Genomic DNA, 13774 nt, shown 5'->3' with positions numbered 1-13774 from the left:
TGTGACGGGCCAGATAGTAAATGCTGTAGACTTCTTGTACCCTCTAGTCTCTGTCATAAACTACTCATCTCTGCCACCAGATCACCAGAGTAGCCATACCTACTTACAAACAAGTGACTGGCTGCAAGTTTTCATTACAAAACTGCACAGATGTTGTTAATAGAAGCTTGGTCGGTATTTGTTGAATTAACTTACAAATTGTCTTTAAAATGTTTCTTAAGCACTGATGATGTAGTTCAGTGATACAGCACTTGCCTTCAATAAGCAGACCTTTGAGTTTGATTACACACAAACACCCTGTGTGTGTGTGTGTGTGTGTGTGTGTGTGTGTGTGTGTGTGTGTGTGTGTTCGTTCTCAGGCTTCAACAGATGAGATGAGACATCCTGTCTGCATTTTACAAGGTTCTGCACTTTTTTATAAGATGCACAATTAAGTTGCAAGTATCTCAAGGGAGCTATGTCTCATCCTGACATTTTTGCCCAAAAAAGCCATGGGTAGTTTTCAACTAAAGATGGCACAGAATACAGGACTTATAATCGGGAGATCTGACTGACCTTAAACAAGTTCCTTATCTCTCTGAACTTAAGAACCCCAAAGTATAATAAAGTAGTTAGTTAACAGTACCTTACTTCATAACACTGCTGTGAGAAAAAAGTAAGATTTGTCTATAATATGTTAAAAACCAAAAATTACCAAAATGTAAGGGTCATAATAATGTTTAGTATTAAATTAGAAGTCATGGGGCTACTGTCTAAATTGTCTTTATATAGTGTATCTAGTATAATATGCAAATTAAATGTGCTATCAAATCCTGTACCAGTAAATAAAATTTTACAATGTATGTAATTTATGTATTTGGATAGTTTTTCATGTCACTAAATACCAAATCCATTTTTAGTAGTCTCTGAAATGGAACAGTATCATCTGTAAGATCCTTAGCAATGGTAATATTTAAATATACTTTCAGTTAAAAGTTTCTCAGGTTTGCAATATCTTAATACAGTAGGAAATGGTGGCACATACTTAGATGGGATGATAGGAAAGCAGTAAGAGACTGATGTCACTGAGCATATGTCCAGTAAGGGTGTAGTGTTCCTAAGTATGCAGTTACACCATGAGACAGGAATATTTATTTTCATTAAACCATTATGTAATAAGCATTAGTGAATATGAGGCACTGTCCAGGGTGTCAGGTTACAAAGACGACTACAGTAAGGACCCTGTGATAATGGAATGCAGCTTAAGTCTGTAAAATTGTCTGTTACTCCAGTGAGTAATAAGAGGAGTAGAGCTCTGTTGTGAGTAACAGAACCCCCTATTACAGGACTCTACGCAAGACCGTGTCTCAAGATAAGCTGCCTAATGGTTACAGTCCTAATGGTTACAAGGCTGAGCCACTGGCTCTACTGTATATATAGTTATCATCAGCCCACCTTCTGTACCCTGCCAGCCCTGTGGTCTTTATGGTTACAGAGTGAGTAGTGGACCTGCAGGGATTATCTGTGTTTGGAAAGGAGGAAGGAAAAGAGGTGAGAATGTTCTTCTGAGCTTTTACTGAAAAAAAGAAGGTGATGCATGAAAGAAGCTGTAGTTATATTATATATATATATATATATACATACATATAGATGGTGACCTCTGGATTGAAGAGAGCTTGAGAGTTCTATTTCTTTTCAACCTCTATGTGTAAAGAAAAAAAACAGAGATAAAGAGGTTGTTTTACTGGCCTTCAAGAGAGCCAGGAGATAGTGTTCATTCAGCTCAATATGATAGACAACATGCCACAGACAAACAGAAGCTGGAGCCGACTGCCTGGGATATCCAGAAAGATTTCCTAGAATGTAACAACTGAACAGGAGTTAATTGAGTGGAGAACAGACAATGTTTTTGTTCCTTTGCATTTTTCAGTTGGTGGGATATTTAATATCAAATAAAGGAAAATAAACTGTTTTCATTTAAACACCAGGAGTATATAGGAGAACAAAGTGAGTACATCCTCAGACCTCACAGACCTCATTTTCTAAAGGCAGAAATTTTAATTTCAGATAGTAACAGGTACTTCAGGAAAATAAAATAGAAAATGCCTTTATAATATTTTAAAAAATTAATTATTTGGATAGAAAATTTTTTGAGGGTATATCTTCCTCTTAGGCAAAATAAACACAGCATGATTAAACATTTCTTTGAAGATTTATCATCGTCAACATCATCCTGTTTGGGGCCTTTTGTAAAGCCCTGGGAGTGCAAAGACTAATAGGATTGGCTCCTGCTATCAACATGTTTACTGTGGTAAAGAACAAGTTTGTAAGAAAAGATGTCAGATTGACTTTAGGAGATGTTGAATTTGAGGTATTTGTGAGGCTTGATACAGATACATTTCAAAGCAGGTAAGTAGGAAGGGAGGGTGGGGCTTAAAGTTGAAGGTAGATGTTCAGGGTAGGGATAAAGGAAACAGATACAGGGAGCAGAACGTGTTAGGGAAGTGCTGGGCAAGAGCTAACATGTGAAAGAGGAGGGAACTGAAGAAAGAAGTCCAGGGAAGGGTAGTACAGGGTAGTGTTACAATACCATGTGCCCCTCACTACTCTTAGGTCAGCCAGCAGGGGCTTAGAGACTGTCTTAAGAGTCCATAAGGGAACTGAGGTATCATTCAAGGCAGAAGCATCAATGAAAGAAGGCTCAGGTGGAGATAGAGACATCAGGAGATATGATAGGTTTTCTAGAAGCTACAGTGTGGACGAGAAAGCATTTATCAAGAAATAAGAGATAGGTAATGTTCTTGTTTGCTTTCTCTTAACTGTGATAAACACCATGACCAGAAGCATCTTAGGGGAAGAAATGTTTATTCAGCTTACACTTCCAGGTCAGTATCCATCATCAGGAAATCAGAGCAGGCTCAAAAGCAGGAACTGAAGCGGAAACTGTGGAGAGAGGAACACTGCTTTCTGGCTGTCTCTCTGGCTCATGCTCAAATAGCTTTCATATACAACTCAGGTGCCATCAGCCCAGGGATGATGCCACCCATACCAGTTAAGATAATGTCTCATCGATATCACCCCAGGCAGTTGAAGTTCCCTCTTCCCAGGTGACTCTAAGGTAGAGTGTCAAGTTGACAAAAATGAAGCAGATAGTAAGCAGATTGCTTGTGGCTTTTTGTTATTTGTCTCCATTCTCATTAATGAGGATGTCACTAAAGACTCTTAGGAAAGTGAAGAGAACTGTCAGCGTTGTGTTTGAGAAAGATCACCCACGTAGATGTGAGTAGTCCCAACTGCATGCTGCATGATAAAGAAGCAAAACCAAATCGGAAACTATTGCATCTGAAAGTTGAGAAGATCCTGAAAATAAGGATAGCAATGGAGAAGATAGTTGGGAAACGTTAAGATAGTGCAGACTTAATGACTGGTTAGGGGGAAGTCAACAAGAAAACCTTCCAAGTGTGCTCACCTTCCTTGGCTAAGTGCCTCACCATGAAAGAACCCTGAAAAGCAGTGAGTGTGTAGGGAGAAGCGACAGGCTTGTTTTAGGATGTGTGGTTCAGCTAATGAAAAGCACCTGAGAACGCTTTGCAGCTCTATAATGAATGGGGAATATGTCCAGGACAGCCAGAGAGGGTGGAAGGAGGAGAGCAAGAGGAAGGAGGGCCAGGCCAGACAGTAGAGAATGTAGCCATCCTGTCTTGCAAGTGGGCGGGCATATTGAGGTAGGGAGGAGTTGGTCCTCACTGCTCAGATACATTAACACCCAGTGAACTCAGCATTTAGAGAACAATACAACTCATTCCAACTTAGGTCATTTGCCAGTTGTGTACTATGTCTATTTTTCCTCTCCTTTTAGGAAAGGAAGCTGAGTTTACTTTGTCTTCCACTTTTATTTTACCAGTTTACCCTAACTAAGTAACAAAGGTTCAAAAGTTTGTTTGAAAATGAATGAATAAGACTGAGCAGTCTCAGGCTTTTACATAGGTATAACACTATTTACAGCTCCTTCTGTTTGTGAGGGCTGCATGGAGTTGCAGTGTTGGAATAACAAAAAGATAGCAAAGGATAGTAGTGGCTAAGAGCCGCAGTAAGCGCTACTTACGTCAAATAATTAAACATTGCTAGCACATTTTAACTTTGAGAGTCAACATACACACAAGTTTTACAGACCAGAATATAAAAGTTAATCCTAAAGTACATAAAATTTGGCAAATTTGAAGTTCCCTAGGAGAATCACAGGCAAATCCAGGAGGGTATCTAATAATACTACTTTATGGAAAATGATACACCATCAAAATGTATGAAGAAACGTAGATCCAAATAACTTTAAATTTGCAAAGCAACAATGTGATACATTAAGTATAAGAAAGTGGGAGTCTGAGGAAGGAAGAGGGTGTTAGTAAGCTAGGACTCATCTGTCTCTGTAGCAGGAAATCAAGATAAAATCTAAAGCTAGCAACTCAAATAGTAACAGGAATATATTATCTAAAGCTATGGAAATTATCACATAACTAAAAATGAATGCACAAAAATGACTTGCTTCCTAAAGAAAGGGATAAGGCCAGATACACCCAAATTCTCCAGTAACTTCATTAGTCTTCAAAAACCACTTTCCTTAATATTCTCACCCATTTTATGTTATTATAGGAATTGCCTTTTAATTTCATTTAAAACACTAACATTAGTTGTATCTGGCCTATAAAATTGTAAATATTTTGTCAGCTAAATGTTGTCATAATAGAAATTCACTCTAATAGGAACTTTTTGAAAAGATTTTGGGCTGCTGAGAATTATTGAGAGCCTGAGAAGTGGAAGCTGGGTAGCTTGGGGCTTTGAGTAGCAGGGATCTTTCAGATGTTTGATGTAGGTAAAGCCACAGTTAAGTGAGCTCCAACTCCCTATAGTCATCCCCAATCCTCCCTCCTAGCTCCTCTCAACTGTGTGTGTGTGTGTGTGTGTGTGTGTGTGTGTGTGTGTGTGTGTGTGTGTGTGTGTGTGTCCCTGTCCATCCCACAGAGTCTAGTTGGTGCTGACCATACATTCCTAGATATGAGGCTATCCACTAGAAAGTAGCTGACCTACCAGCTACCAGGAGCCATACCCTTTAAGAAAAAAAAAAAAAACTGTCTCGTTCTCTCTCTTTCCCCAGAAAGAATGCCAAGGGGTATGTTGTTTTGAAACTTAGTTAATTGGATAAATATGATAAGTAAAAGCTGATCTACTGTCTTCCATGCTGATGCTGAGTTGTGGTGGTGGTTTAAATGAGAATGAGAATGTCCCCAGTAAGCTCATACTTGAATGCTTGGTCCCTTGTTGGTGGAACTGTTTGGGGGAAGGATTAGGAGGTGTGGCCTTGTTGGAGGAGGTGTGTCACTGTAGTTGGGTTTATGGGTCAGAGGTAAGCTCTCAGCTATTACTCTAGTGTCGTGCCATGATGGTCATGGACTAACACTCTAAAACTGTAACCAAGCCCCCAATTAAATGCTTTCTTTTATAAGTTGCCTTGGTCATGGAGTTTCTTCACAGTAATAGAACAGTACCCATATTGGTGGAAGTATTAAGGCAACTCCACGTAGTTAAAAGGGAGGTTTATTTTGTGGGGTAACTTAAAAGTAAAGGGATAGGTTACAGGGTCTGGGAAAGGTGTAGTGCAATCTAGCAGTGTTCTCTGGAGAACTCTGCTTGGCCTACCTCCAGTGTCCAGGATCCAGGAACCAAGAGAGCCGGCACATCTAGATCTCAGGTCTTAAGGGCTCCTCTCTCCTCCCAGCCTCATAGGCGTGACAGTTAACTGGAAGCCTCAATGGGGGTAGTACTTCCAGGGCAAAGCTGGAACAGCTACCTACTACATACCCAAGACAGTTGTTTTGTTTCTTATAATTTCTAACACCTGGAAATTTCTAACACCTGGAAAATGATAATGCACTATAAATTTTTTATCTTACTTCTGTGTGTATGTGAGTGTGGTCATGGACATGTCATAGCACAGAGCGAAGGACAGAGAACACCTCTCCAGTGTTGGTTCAGTCCTTCACCAAGGGTTCCAGGGATCAGAGTAGAAAAGGCCTATGCCACTTAGCCACCTCTGACACTTACTGTTCTCTAGTGAGTTCAGTTAATGAAGGGTGTCTCCTCTCTTTTCCAGGGTGCTGATAAGACTGTGAAAGGCCCAGATGGACTGACTGCCGTTGAAGCCACTGACAACCAGGCAATCAAAGCTCTTCTCCAGTAATGGATGGATGGATGGACTGATAACTTGGGAAGAATGACTCTCCTGTGGCCTCACACTGCTGCCTGTCTGTCTGTCACTTTCTATCTGCCAGCTTCTTCAGCTAAATACTTTAAGAGGGGTGAGGGGAGAGAGAAATTCATAACAAATCAGACTACCAAGGGAGGGAAAAACATGTTTTGGAGGAGCAGTGGGAAATGTGATCGGCCTTTTACTGGGATTCCTGATCAAACCAGCCTCTTTTCCATTTCTGGTAAAATATACAGCTTATACCCAAGGGAGAGCAAAAATACAGTGTATGGGGATCATTGGACCTTCTCAGCTCCCTAGCTGATTATTAATTATTGTGTTGAAGGTCTGACTGTACAAGGCCAACTTTACTTATTGGGTAGCCCTAGCTGTGAGCAGTAGTGGCTGCTGTTATGTCAACTTAGGGTGCTGAGACAAGCAATTAGCTACAGCCTTCTGCCTTAAGAATGCACTCTCCTGGGGGTTCCTGGCTAGGTAAGAGCGCTCGCTGCCTGTGGTTAGTGACCAAAATCTTGAAAGACTTTAATCTTTATGTGAAAGCTCAGATAAGCAGCGCACCCCAAAATTGCTGGATGACTAAACTTTGGATTTTCTCTCCCCTTTCACTTCAATTTTATGTCTCTTTAGATAAAACTGACTAGTTTTATTTATAAAATGTTAAATTCTAGGAGCCTAAAGGAGGAATCATTCCAGTATGCCTATTTCTTTTTTTCTCCTTTAGACTCAGACATTTATATAACATTGAAACACTTTGAGACTCCTGCTGGTAGTAAAAGGAGATTTAAAAATAAAATCATAGCCATAAGCGTGTTAGTATCTTATAAAGAGAGAACAGTTGTCTTAGTACTTACGGATTTTCTTCATTTGCTATTTGAGTGAATCAGCCTTAGTTGTGTTTGGAGAATGAAGACAATTCTTTGGAATGCCTCTCTAAGACCCACCATGGATGCTGACTTTGTAGTGCACCAAAGCTATCACTGGGGTGAGATGTACTGTTTGGATAGATGGAACCTCATCCCTTCAAAAACATGCTTGTTACCAGGTTTCCCTGAGCTGTTGATTGACTCTTGCTGGGCCAACACCACCCCGCCTGCATAGTGTTTTCGTTTATCTTAACAATCATGCATTGCATACATGTAAAATACTCTGTGTTCTTAGAATACAGTGCCCTAAAATGGTGTTCTTCGAACCTTCAGAAAATTTAGACTTACCTCTAAATTTTAATTCATGAACAATAAAATGAATTAAAACATACAACCTTAAATTTGATATCCTACATTTAAGATTTCTTTGACTTGCCATCCATACAGGCTTACAAAAACTATTCCAATCTTTCCTTAGCCAAGTCATGCAATAATTGAATGTACCTCAAATTTTTAAAGGGTGGGTGGGATAGGGACTTATATTCAGATTATGGATAATAAAAAAAACTAATAATGTTTTTTTTAAAGGCAATGTAGCATTCTATAGCAGGTTTAAACTATTACCAAGAACAGTCAGCCTGGCTAAATAACTATTGATCAATTGATGGTTGTTTGGCGTGTGTGTGTGTGTGTGTGTGTGTGTGTGTGTGTGTGTGTGTGTGTGTGTGTTATCCCATGAACTCTTTTTTATCCTGTGGCTTTTTCACTTTCAACTAACCTGACCCTGTAATTTTTCTATGTCCAAGAAAACAATCACAAAACAGTAGTTTAAATCCTTTGGTATATTTGGCTAACTCTGCTGTCTTAATGCAACCTACTAGAGTTGGACATCCTACACTTGATCTTAGCCAAAAGGCCAAAAAGCTATGGAGTTGGACATCCTGATAGTAAGTGGAGGGCACTCACTCGATCAGTCTGTAACTATCAATGTAATGCAGCAGGGTGTTTTGAGACCGTTGTTTTCACCTCTTGGCATACTGCTATTTTAAAGGCTTGAATTTTAACCCTTCACACGGTTTTCAGTTTTTCTTTCAAAGTGTTTTGTTACAGTTGCCTATTGCGGAGAGTAGATTGTCTTAGCATTCTCAAACTTGGTCTGCTTTCTACAGTCGTTATGGTACTGAAACCGTAGGATTCTTTGTACAGTGTATCCTGGTGTTCCTTGTGATGCAGTAGAGGCTGGCCTGCCTTCCTCCCTTTGGTGGCCATTTTGTAAACCATAACTAGGAAGCGATTGCTTGAGAAAATAGCGTATAAACATAGACTAGGATAGACTGACCAGGATGGTTTACAGTTTCTTTAAAAAAAATAAATAAATACAAATAAAAAACTAGGTTATTTATAATGTATTTCTGAACCACTTGGCAGAGAAATTCATGACGCTTAATGTTAATATTTTTGAATAAAGGAAGCTAAAATGTCTGTTTTTGGTACTACACGCATTAATAAAAGGTTAAGTTTTGTTCTCCTCTGAAGTACTATTTAACATCTCAGAAAAAAACTGCATGTTCTATAGTTTTATATCACAGCCATCATTTCATATGCACTGTATCAAATAAAAACAGGTAATTTGCCTTTTGGTGGTTAGTGTACTAACAAATCCCCCACAGCTTCATGCCGGCATCTGTAGATTTAAGTTCTAATACAGCACTTGCACATCCCAGCTCACCTTTCTAGAGCCAGCTGGGCACAGAAGAAAGGCAGTAACTGCAGCATGTGGACGCTCAGACAAGTAGCCTTCTATTCATTTCTTTCTTTCCCAGATAAAGGAGCTTCAATTTATGTGTACTTGATTTTTTTTTTCAGCTCAGCTGCTGAATTTCTTCCTGTAATATTGTATACTTGGTTGTGTGTAGAAGAAGCTGGTAAGAGTGCCCTCCTACATAAATAAGCAATTGCAGTGTTTTGCATGCAAACTTTAAAACTTTAAATTGTCCTGATTCTATTTTGTAAATGGAGAAACAATCAATCTTTCTAAGCAGTATGGAGGAAGACTAGTGCTTTGTGCACTTTTGGTATATTTGAGTTCATGGTTCCACAATGTCATTCCTTTGACACAGTTGGGTTTCTCATAAGTATCCTAGTTCATGTACATCCGAATGCTAACTAATACTGTGTTTAAGTTTCGTGTTGCAAGAACAAATGGAATAAACTTGAATTGTGCTACAGATAACACGTCAGCAACATGTTTATCTCCCAGTCACTATCACCTTCCTTTCCAGACATCCTTAACTATACGAAAACCTTGACTGACTTGATCTTTTATTTTGATTTTATCCCACTTCTAGAAGAAATGAGTGGGAAAGAAACTAAATATTAAAGACCTAATGGGAATAGATTGTGCTACTTAGGGAGAGGCACTTACTTCAGTGTTAGTCTTCTGATACACACTGTTGCTGTATACAGGTCCAGGAGCCCTCCTTACTGACTGAGAACAAGACACTGCCAATAGAGCATTGGAGTTATTGATTGACATTGAAGAAAATAGGTCACGAGCTGTCTTTGCAGTTCTTCATTGTTCTCTTAGGTTGCTGCTTTTTTCTTGAAGACCTACATTTCCCAAATTAATGACCGCTCATACATTTAGAGTATACTTTTCTGGATGAATGATCTCTTTGAATCTCAAAACTGAACTCAATTATATATGAAATCAGTTTGTTTCTGTTGTAATCTTCGTTGATACCAGAAAACTTTTTAAAAGATATCCATTAGTAAAAGTGAGGAAACAAAAATATGCCAGCGCTAAGATAAAGCAAACCCTGTTGTTGGCTAAAGTATAAACGGGTATCTGGTATGGCTTTAGCTGAATGTGTTCACAGAAATTTTTTCAGATAATTCTCATTTTAAGTTGTTGGTGGCACATGCCTTTAATCCCAGCACTTGGGAGGCAGAGGCAAGTAGGTCTCTATGAGTTCAAGGCCAGCCTGGTCTAAGAGCAAGTTCCAGGACAGCCAGGGCTACACAGAGAAACCCTGTCTCGAAAAGCCAAAGAATAATAATAATAATTATAATAATAATAATAAAGTCTTTAAGAAGAGACTTCAGTCTGATTAAATGCTATAAAGGGAATGGAGCCCCTTTATATAACACTTGGAGAGCAGACTAGTAAATATGGTAGAAGGCATACCTGTAAAGAAGAGTGAACTTAACACCTAATTTACTTTGTCTTAGAGGACAACTGCACAGAACTTTCCCACTGCACAGTGCACACACTGCTCTGACTTCTCTGTCTGCAAGATCAGTGACCTCCGAATGTGGTCTCTAGACCAACTGCATTGCCCCAACTTAGAAAGTTGATATAAATGCAAATTGTCAAATCCCAGCTGAGACCTCTGAGAGTCAAATTCTAGGCTGGGCCTCTGGAGGATTTTGATGCACGCTAAAGGGAAAGAACCGTGAAAATAGCCATAGAGAGAGAGAACATCAAATATCAGGCATGGTTTCCCAGAGATGAGGGAATAGATGTTCACTGTAAAGTGAAGTTCTCAACACCCAAGAAAATCATCAGATGAGCTTGAGTATGCTTTGGCTGAAAGAAGTTTTAACTGTAAACCTCAGGATGCAATACTGTTAGAATGATCCTTGATTTTTTTTTCTTAATAATGTATGTCATACCAGTTGTTTTAGACAGTATTTCTGTAGTTCACCAGCCCAAAGTTATCTCCACAGCTAAATTTCTAAGACCTATGCCTTGCCTAAGCCTCACCCCTCTTTTTAGTCTCCGTAATTCCCCAAAAGGGAGTATACGTGAGTGTTTGGGAAAGATCGTGAACCAGTGTCATACTTCCTACCATCAGGTCCAGGTGGGATTGCTCTAGCAGCAAACCTGTATGTCCACCAATTCAAAGAGCACTAAGGCTAAGTTCTACCCTGCAGCATATGAAGTGGAACCCTTTGGCCCAGGTCTCCAGGATACAGTGTCTTCCTTTACCCGCATTGCAGAATGGCCTCCTCCTCCTGACTTGACAATGTCACTCACCCAGTGATCTTTCCCAGGTATAAGCCAGATTGAAGTAAATAAAGTTGATAAAGAAGAAAGTTATCAGCAACTTGAATAGTGCTTGACCATGGCAGATATTCACCCTGTCCTTAGCTAAAGCTATCAAACCAGTATACATTAACATATGAGAGACATTTTGATTCACTGAGTCAGCTGAAGTCAGAACATTTGAACCATGAGACCACCTGAGAGCCAGTGTCCCAGACCCTTGACCAAGGAGCCCCTAAATAAAACCAGTACAAACCCAGATGGATGAGATGGAAATATAGAGTAACACAATCACAATATTTCATTGAAATGCTGACTACCAGGTCAAATGCAGGGAACCCTCTGCTGTTGTGGGATATGCTGAAACAGCTGTAAATGACATAGCAGAACAAAAGATCCATCCAGCCACCCTAGCAACTTCTGTAGGCTCAGCTGCGACAACAGTTCTGGACAGAACACTAGGTCACATGTGACAATATTCATAGCAACAGCATCTTGTATAGAAGAAAATAACTTCTAGCTATTGGATACTGGTTTTGAGACTACTACTAGGTAAGCATATTTTTAAAGAATTGCAAATTTTTGAACTGACTGAATCTAAAGGGGTACTGTGTATTGCTTGTCTTCTTCCTAGTATCTGATAACGATCACCATTTATCCCGGGAACAAGCTACCACGTCTGTGTTGCAGTGGACTGTGACTTTCTGGTCAGATTTCAGTAAACTTGAAAGTAGTGCTCAGATCTGAATGTACTGGGAGTGGAGTATATGCCGATTTGACCCTCCAGGGGCATGGCCTACTCTCCACCGCCAGCCTAGCAGGCAGGGAGGGTAGGAACCCTGGTGAGTTCTGCTCTAGAGCTCTCAAGTAGCCTGTCCTAGTGGGAGCCAACAGAAGCTCAGCACTTCTTCAGGGACCTAAAATGCCTCTGGACTCCTGGACAGGACTATGCAGCAAAAAATGTTTTCCAATATTTGCTCCCCAAAACACAGAGGGCATGGAAAATTGATTTTCATCTTTTTTCTCCCTCTTATAACTTAGATAAATCCTGTAGTTCACCTCATCTTCTGTAACTTTAAATGCCCCATGTCACTATAAGTAATTCTTCCCAAAGTAACAATAATCCATAAAAAAAAAAAAAACCCAATGGAAATGTGGACAGTCGCCACAGGCAATAGAACAGCTCACCAGGGCAGTGTTGGGCTTCAGTAGTCCAGAGAGAAAATTCCTCCCCAAGACAACTAGTCCTAATGTGTTTTGGTTGCACAATGCAAGTAGATTATCTTTCAAACATTTAAACTCTTCCATGTCCAAAAGTTCAAAGGAAGAAAAATATAAAGATATAAGTAAATATGAAATGTCTTTTAAAATGAGACATTACCTTTAAATTTCAAAAGGCATGGCTTTAAGAGGAAATCTGGCTGCTTAAACATCGGGGAATTTGTTTGGTCTAATCGTTCTCATCCAGAACAATTTCACTTGCTAGGGTGTATTTTCTCTCTCAAGGTGCTCACTAGTTTTATTGGTGAGTCAAAGGTATGTCTCAACATGCCTGCTATTAGTACTGAACAAAAAGAAGGTAGCTGTGGTTACTGGTTTTCTCTTGCCAGAATTGTCAGGGTTTGAATTTGCCCCTTGCTTCCTGACATACTATGTTTAGTTTTGTCATGCTGTGAAGCAACCCTTGAGATTTTTTTCTAAAACTTATATTCATGTTTTGGCTCCACTCTTCTTCCCCTTTGAAATTGCCTGCTCATGAAGGAGGATATATGTTTTCTTCATAAGTCTGTGGGCTAATTATGCAGAGGGGGAGGTGTGGAAGCAGATTCCAAATATAGGATTCTGGACCATGCGCCTTCAAAGTCAGCCCACAACTATGGAACAGCACTTCCTGTTACTAGACCCAGAGGAAATCCTGCAGTGACCAAGTTCCGTATGTCCACAAACATCCATCCAATGAAAATGAAAAAGTTATCTTTGCTCAGCCCTGCTCTCCTCCCCTAATGATATTCAGTGGGTCTAAGAAAGTACAATTAGATCTTCCAGATCTCCCTGGGATAATATGGCATCTTGAGTGACCCCAATTTCAACTATATTTACTAAGGGAATCAAAAATGCTAAGAGCACCTGTCCTTGAGCCTGAAGAAAGCTCTGAGAACTGATACTACAAATTGGGAGCACAAACAGGAAATGATTTTAAGGCTGTTTACGGTGATGAGTTTTGAGGCAGTTGTGCTAGATTTTCAGAAATCTAAAGGTGTTTTGGTTACAAGATTAAGTAGGATTCTAAAAGTATGGAAACGGGAACAGTGTTCTAGAAACAAGGGTGTTGGACCATCTGGCTAACTCCTAAGGTACTTTTGTCATTTTAGAGAAAGCCCTCCAGATCACATCTCACCCAAGTTCTGGGTCTAAGCTTATACATGTCTGGGAAATCTTCACCACCCAGCCACCTACACTAAACATTTCTTGCCTTCCAAATAAAGTGCTAATTAAACAATTTATGTTCGCTATTCTTGTAACCACCTAAATTTAAAACCTGTATCTCATCTTGACTACTGTCATAGTTCCTTTTCAGTCATTTTCCACAAAAAAACAACAAAGCCAACTGAATGAATGTTC

At 39.6% G+C, this 13774-nt stretch overlaps 1 protein-coding gene across 1 annotated transcript in view; it reads left to right on the top strand.

Moving 5' to 3' along the window:
- The window catches only part of Mtpn (myotrophin), a 31487-nt gene extending 22143 nt beyond the window's left edge, over nucleotides 1-9344 (top strand). Inside the window, exon 4 of the mRNA XM_052720660.1 lies at nucleotides 6128-9344. Within this exon, the coding sequence (XP_052576620.1) occupies nucleotides 6128-6214 (87 nt within the window). The 3' untranslated portion in view covers nucleotides 6215-9344. The remainder of the gene's footprint in view (nucleotides 1-6127) is intronic.
- The last annotated feature ends 4430 nt before the right edge of the window (nucleotides 9345-13774 follow it).

This window comes from Peromyscus californicus, unplaced genomic scaffold (genome assembly GCF_007827085.1).
Source record: "Peromyscus californicus insignis strain IS unplaced genomic scaffold, ASM782708v3 Scaffold_6__1_contigs__length_162567912, whole genome shotgun sequence".
In the NCBI taxonomy this organism is placed as follows: Eukaryota; Metazoa; Chordata; class Mammalia; order Rodentia; family Cricetidae; genus Peromyscus; species Peromyscus californicus.
This window is presented reverse-complemented; position numbering and strand designations above follow the sequence as displayed.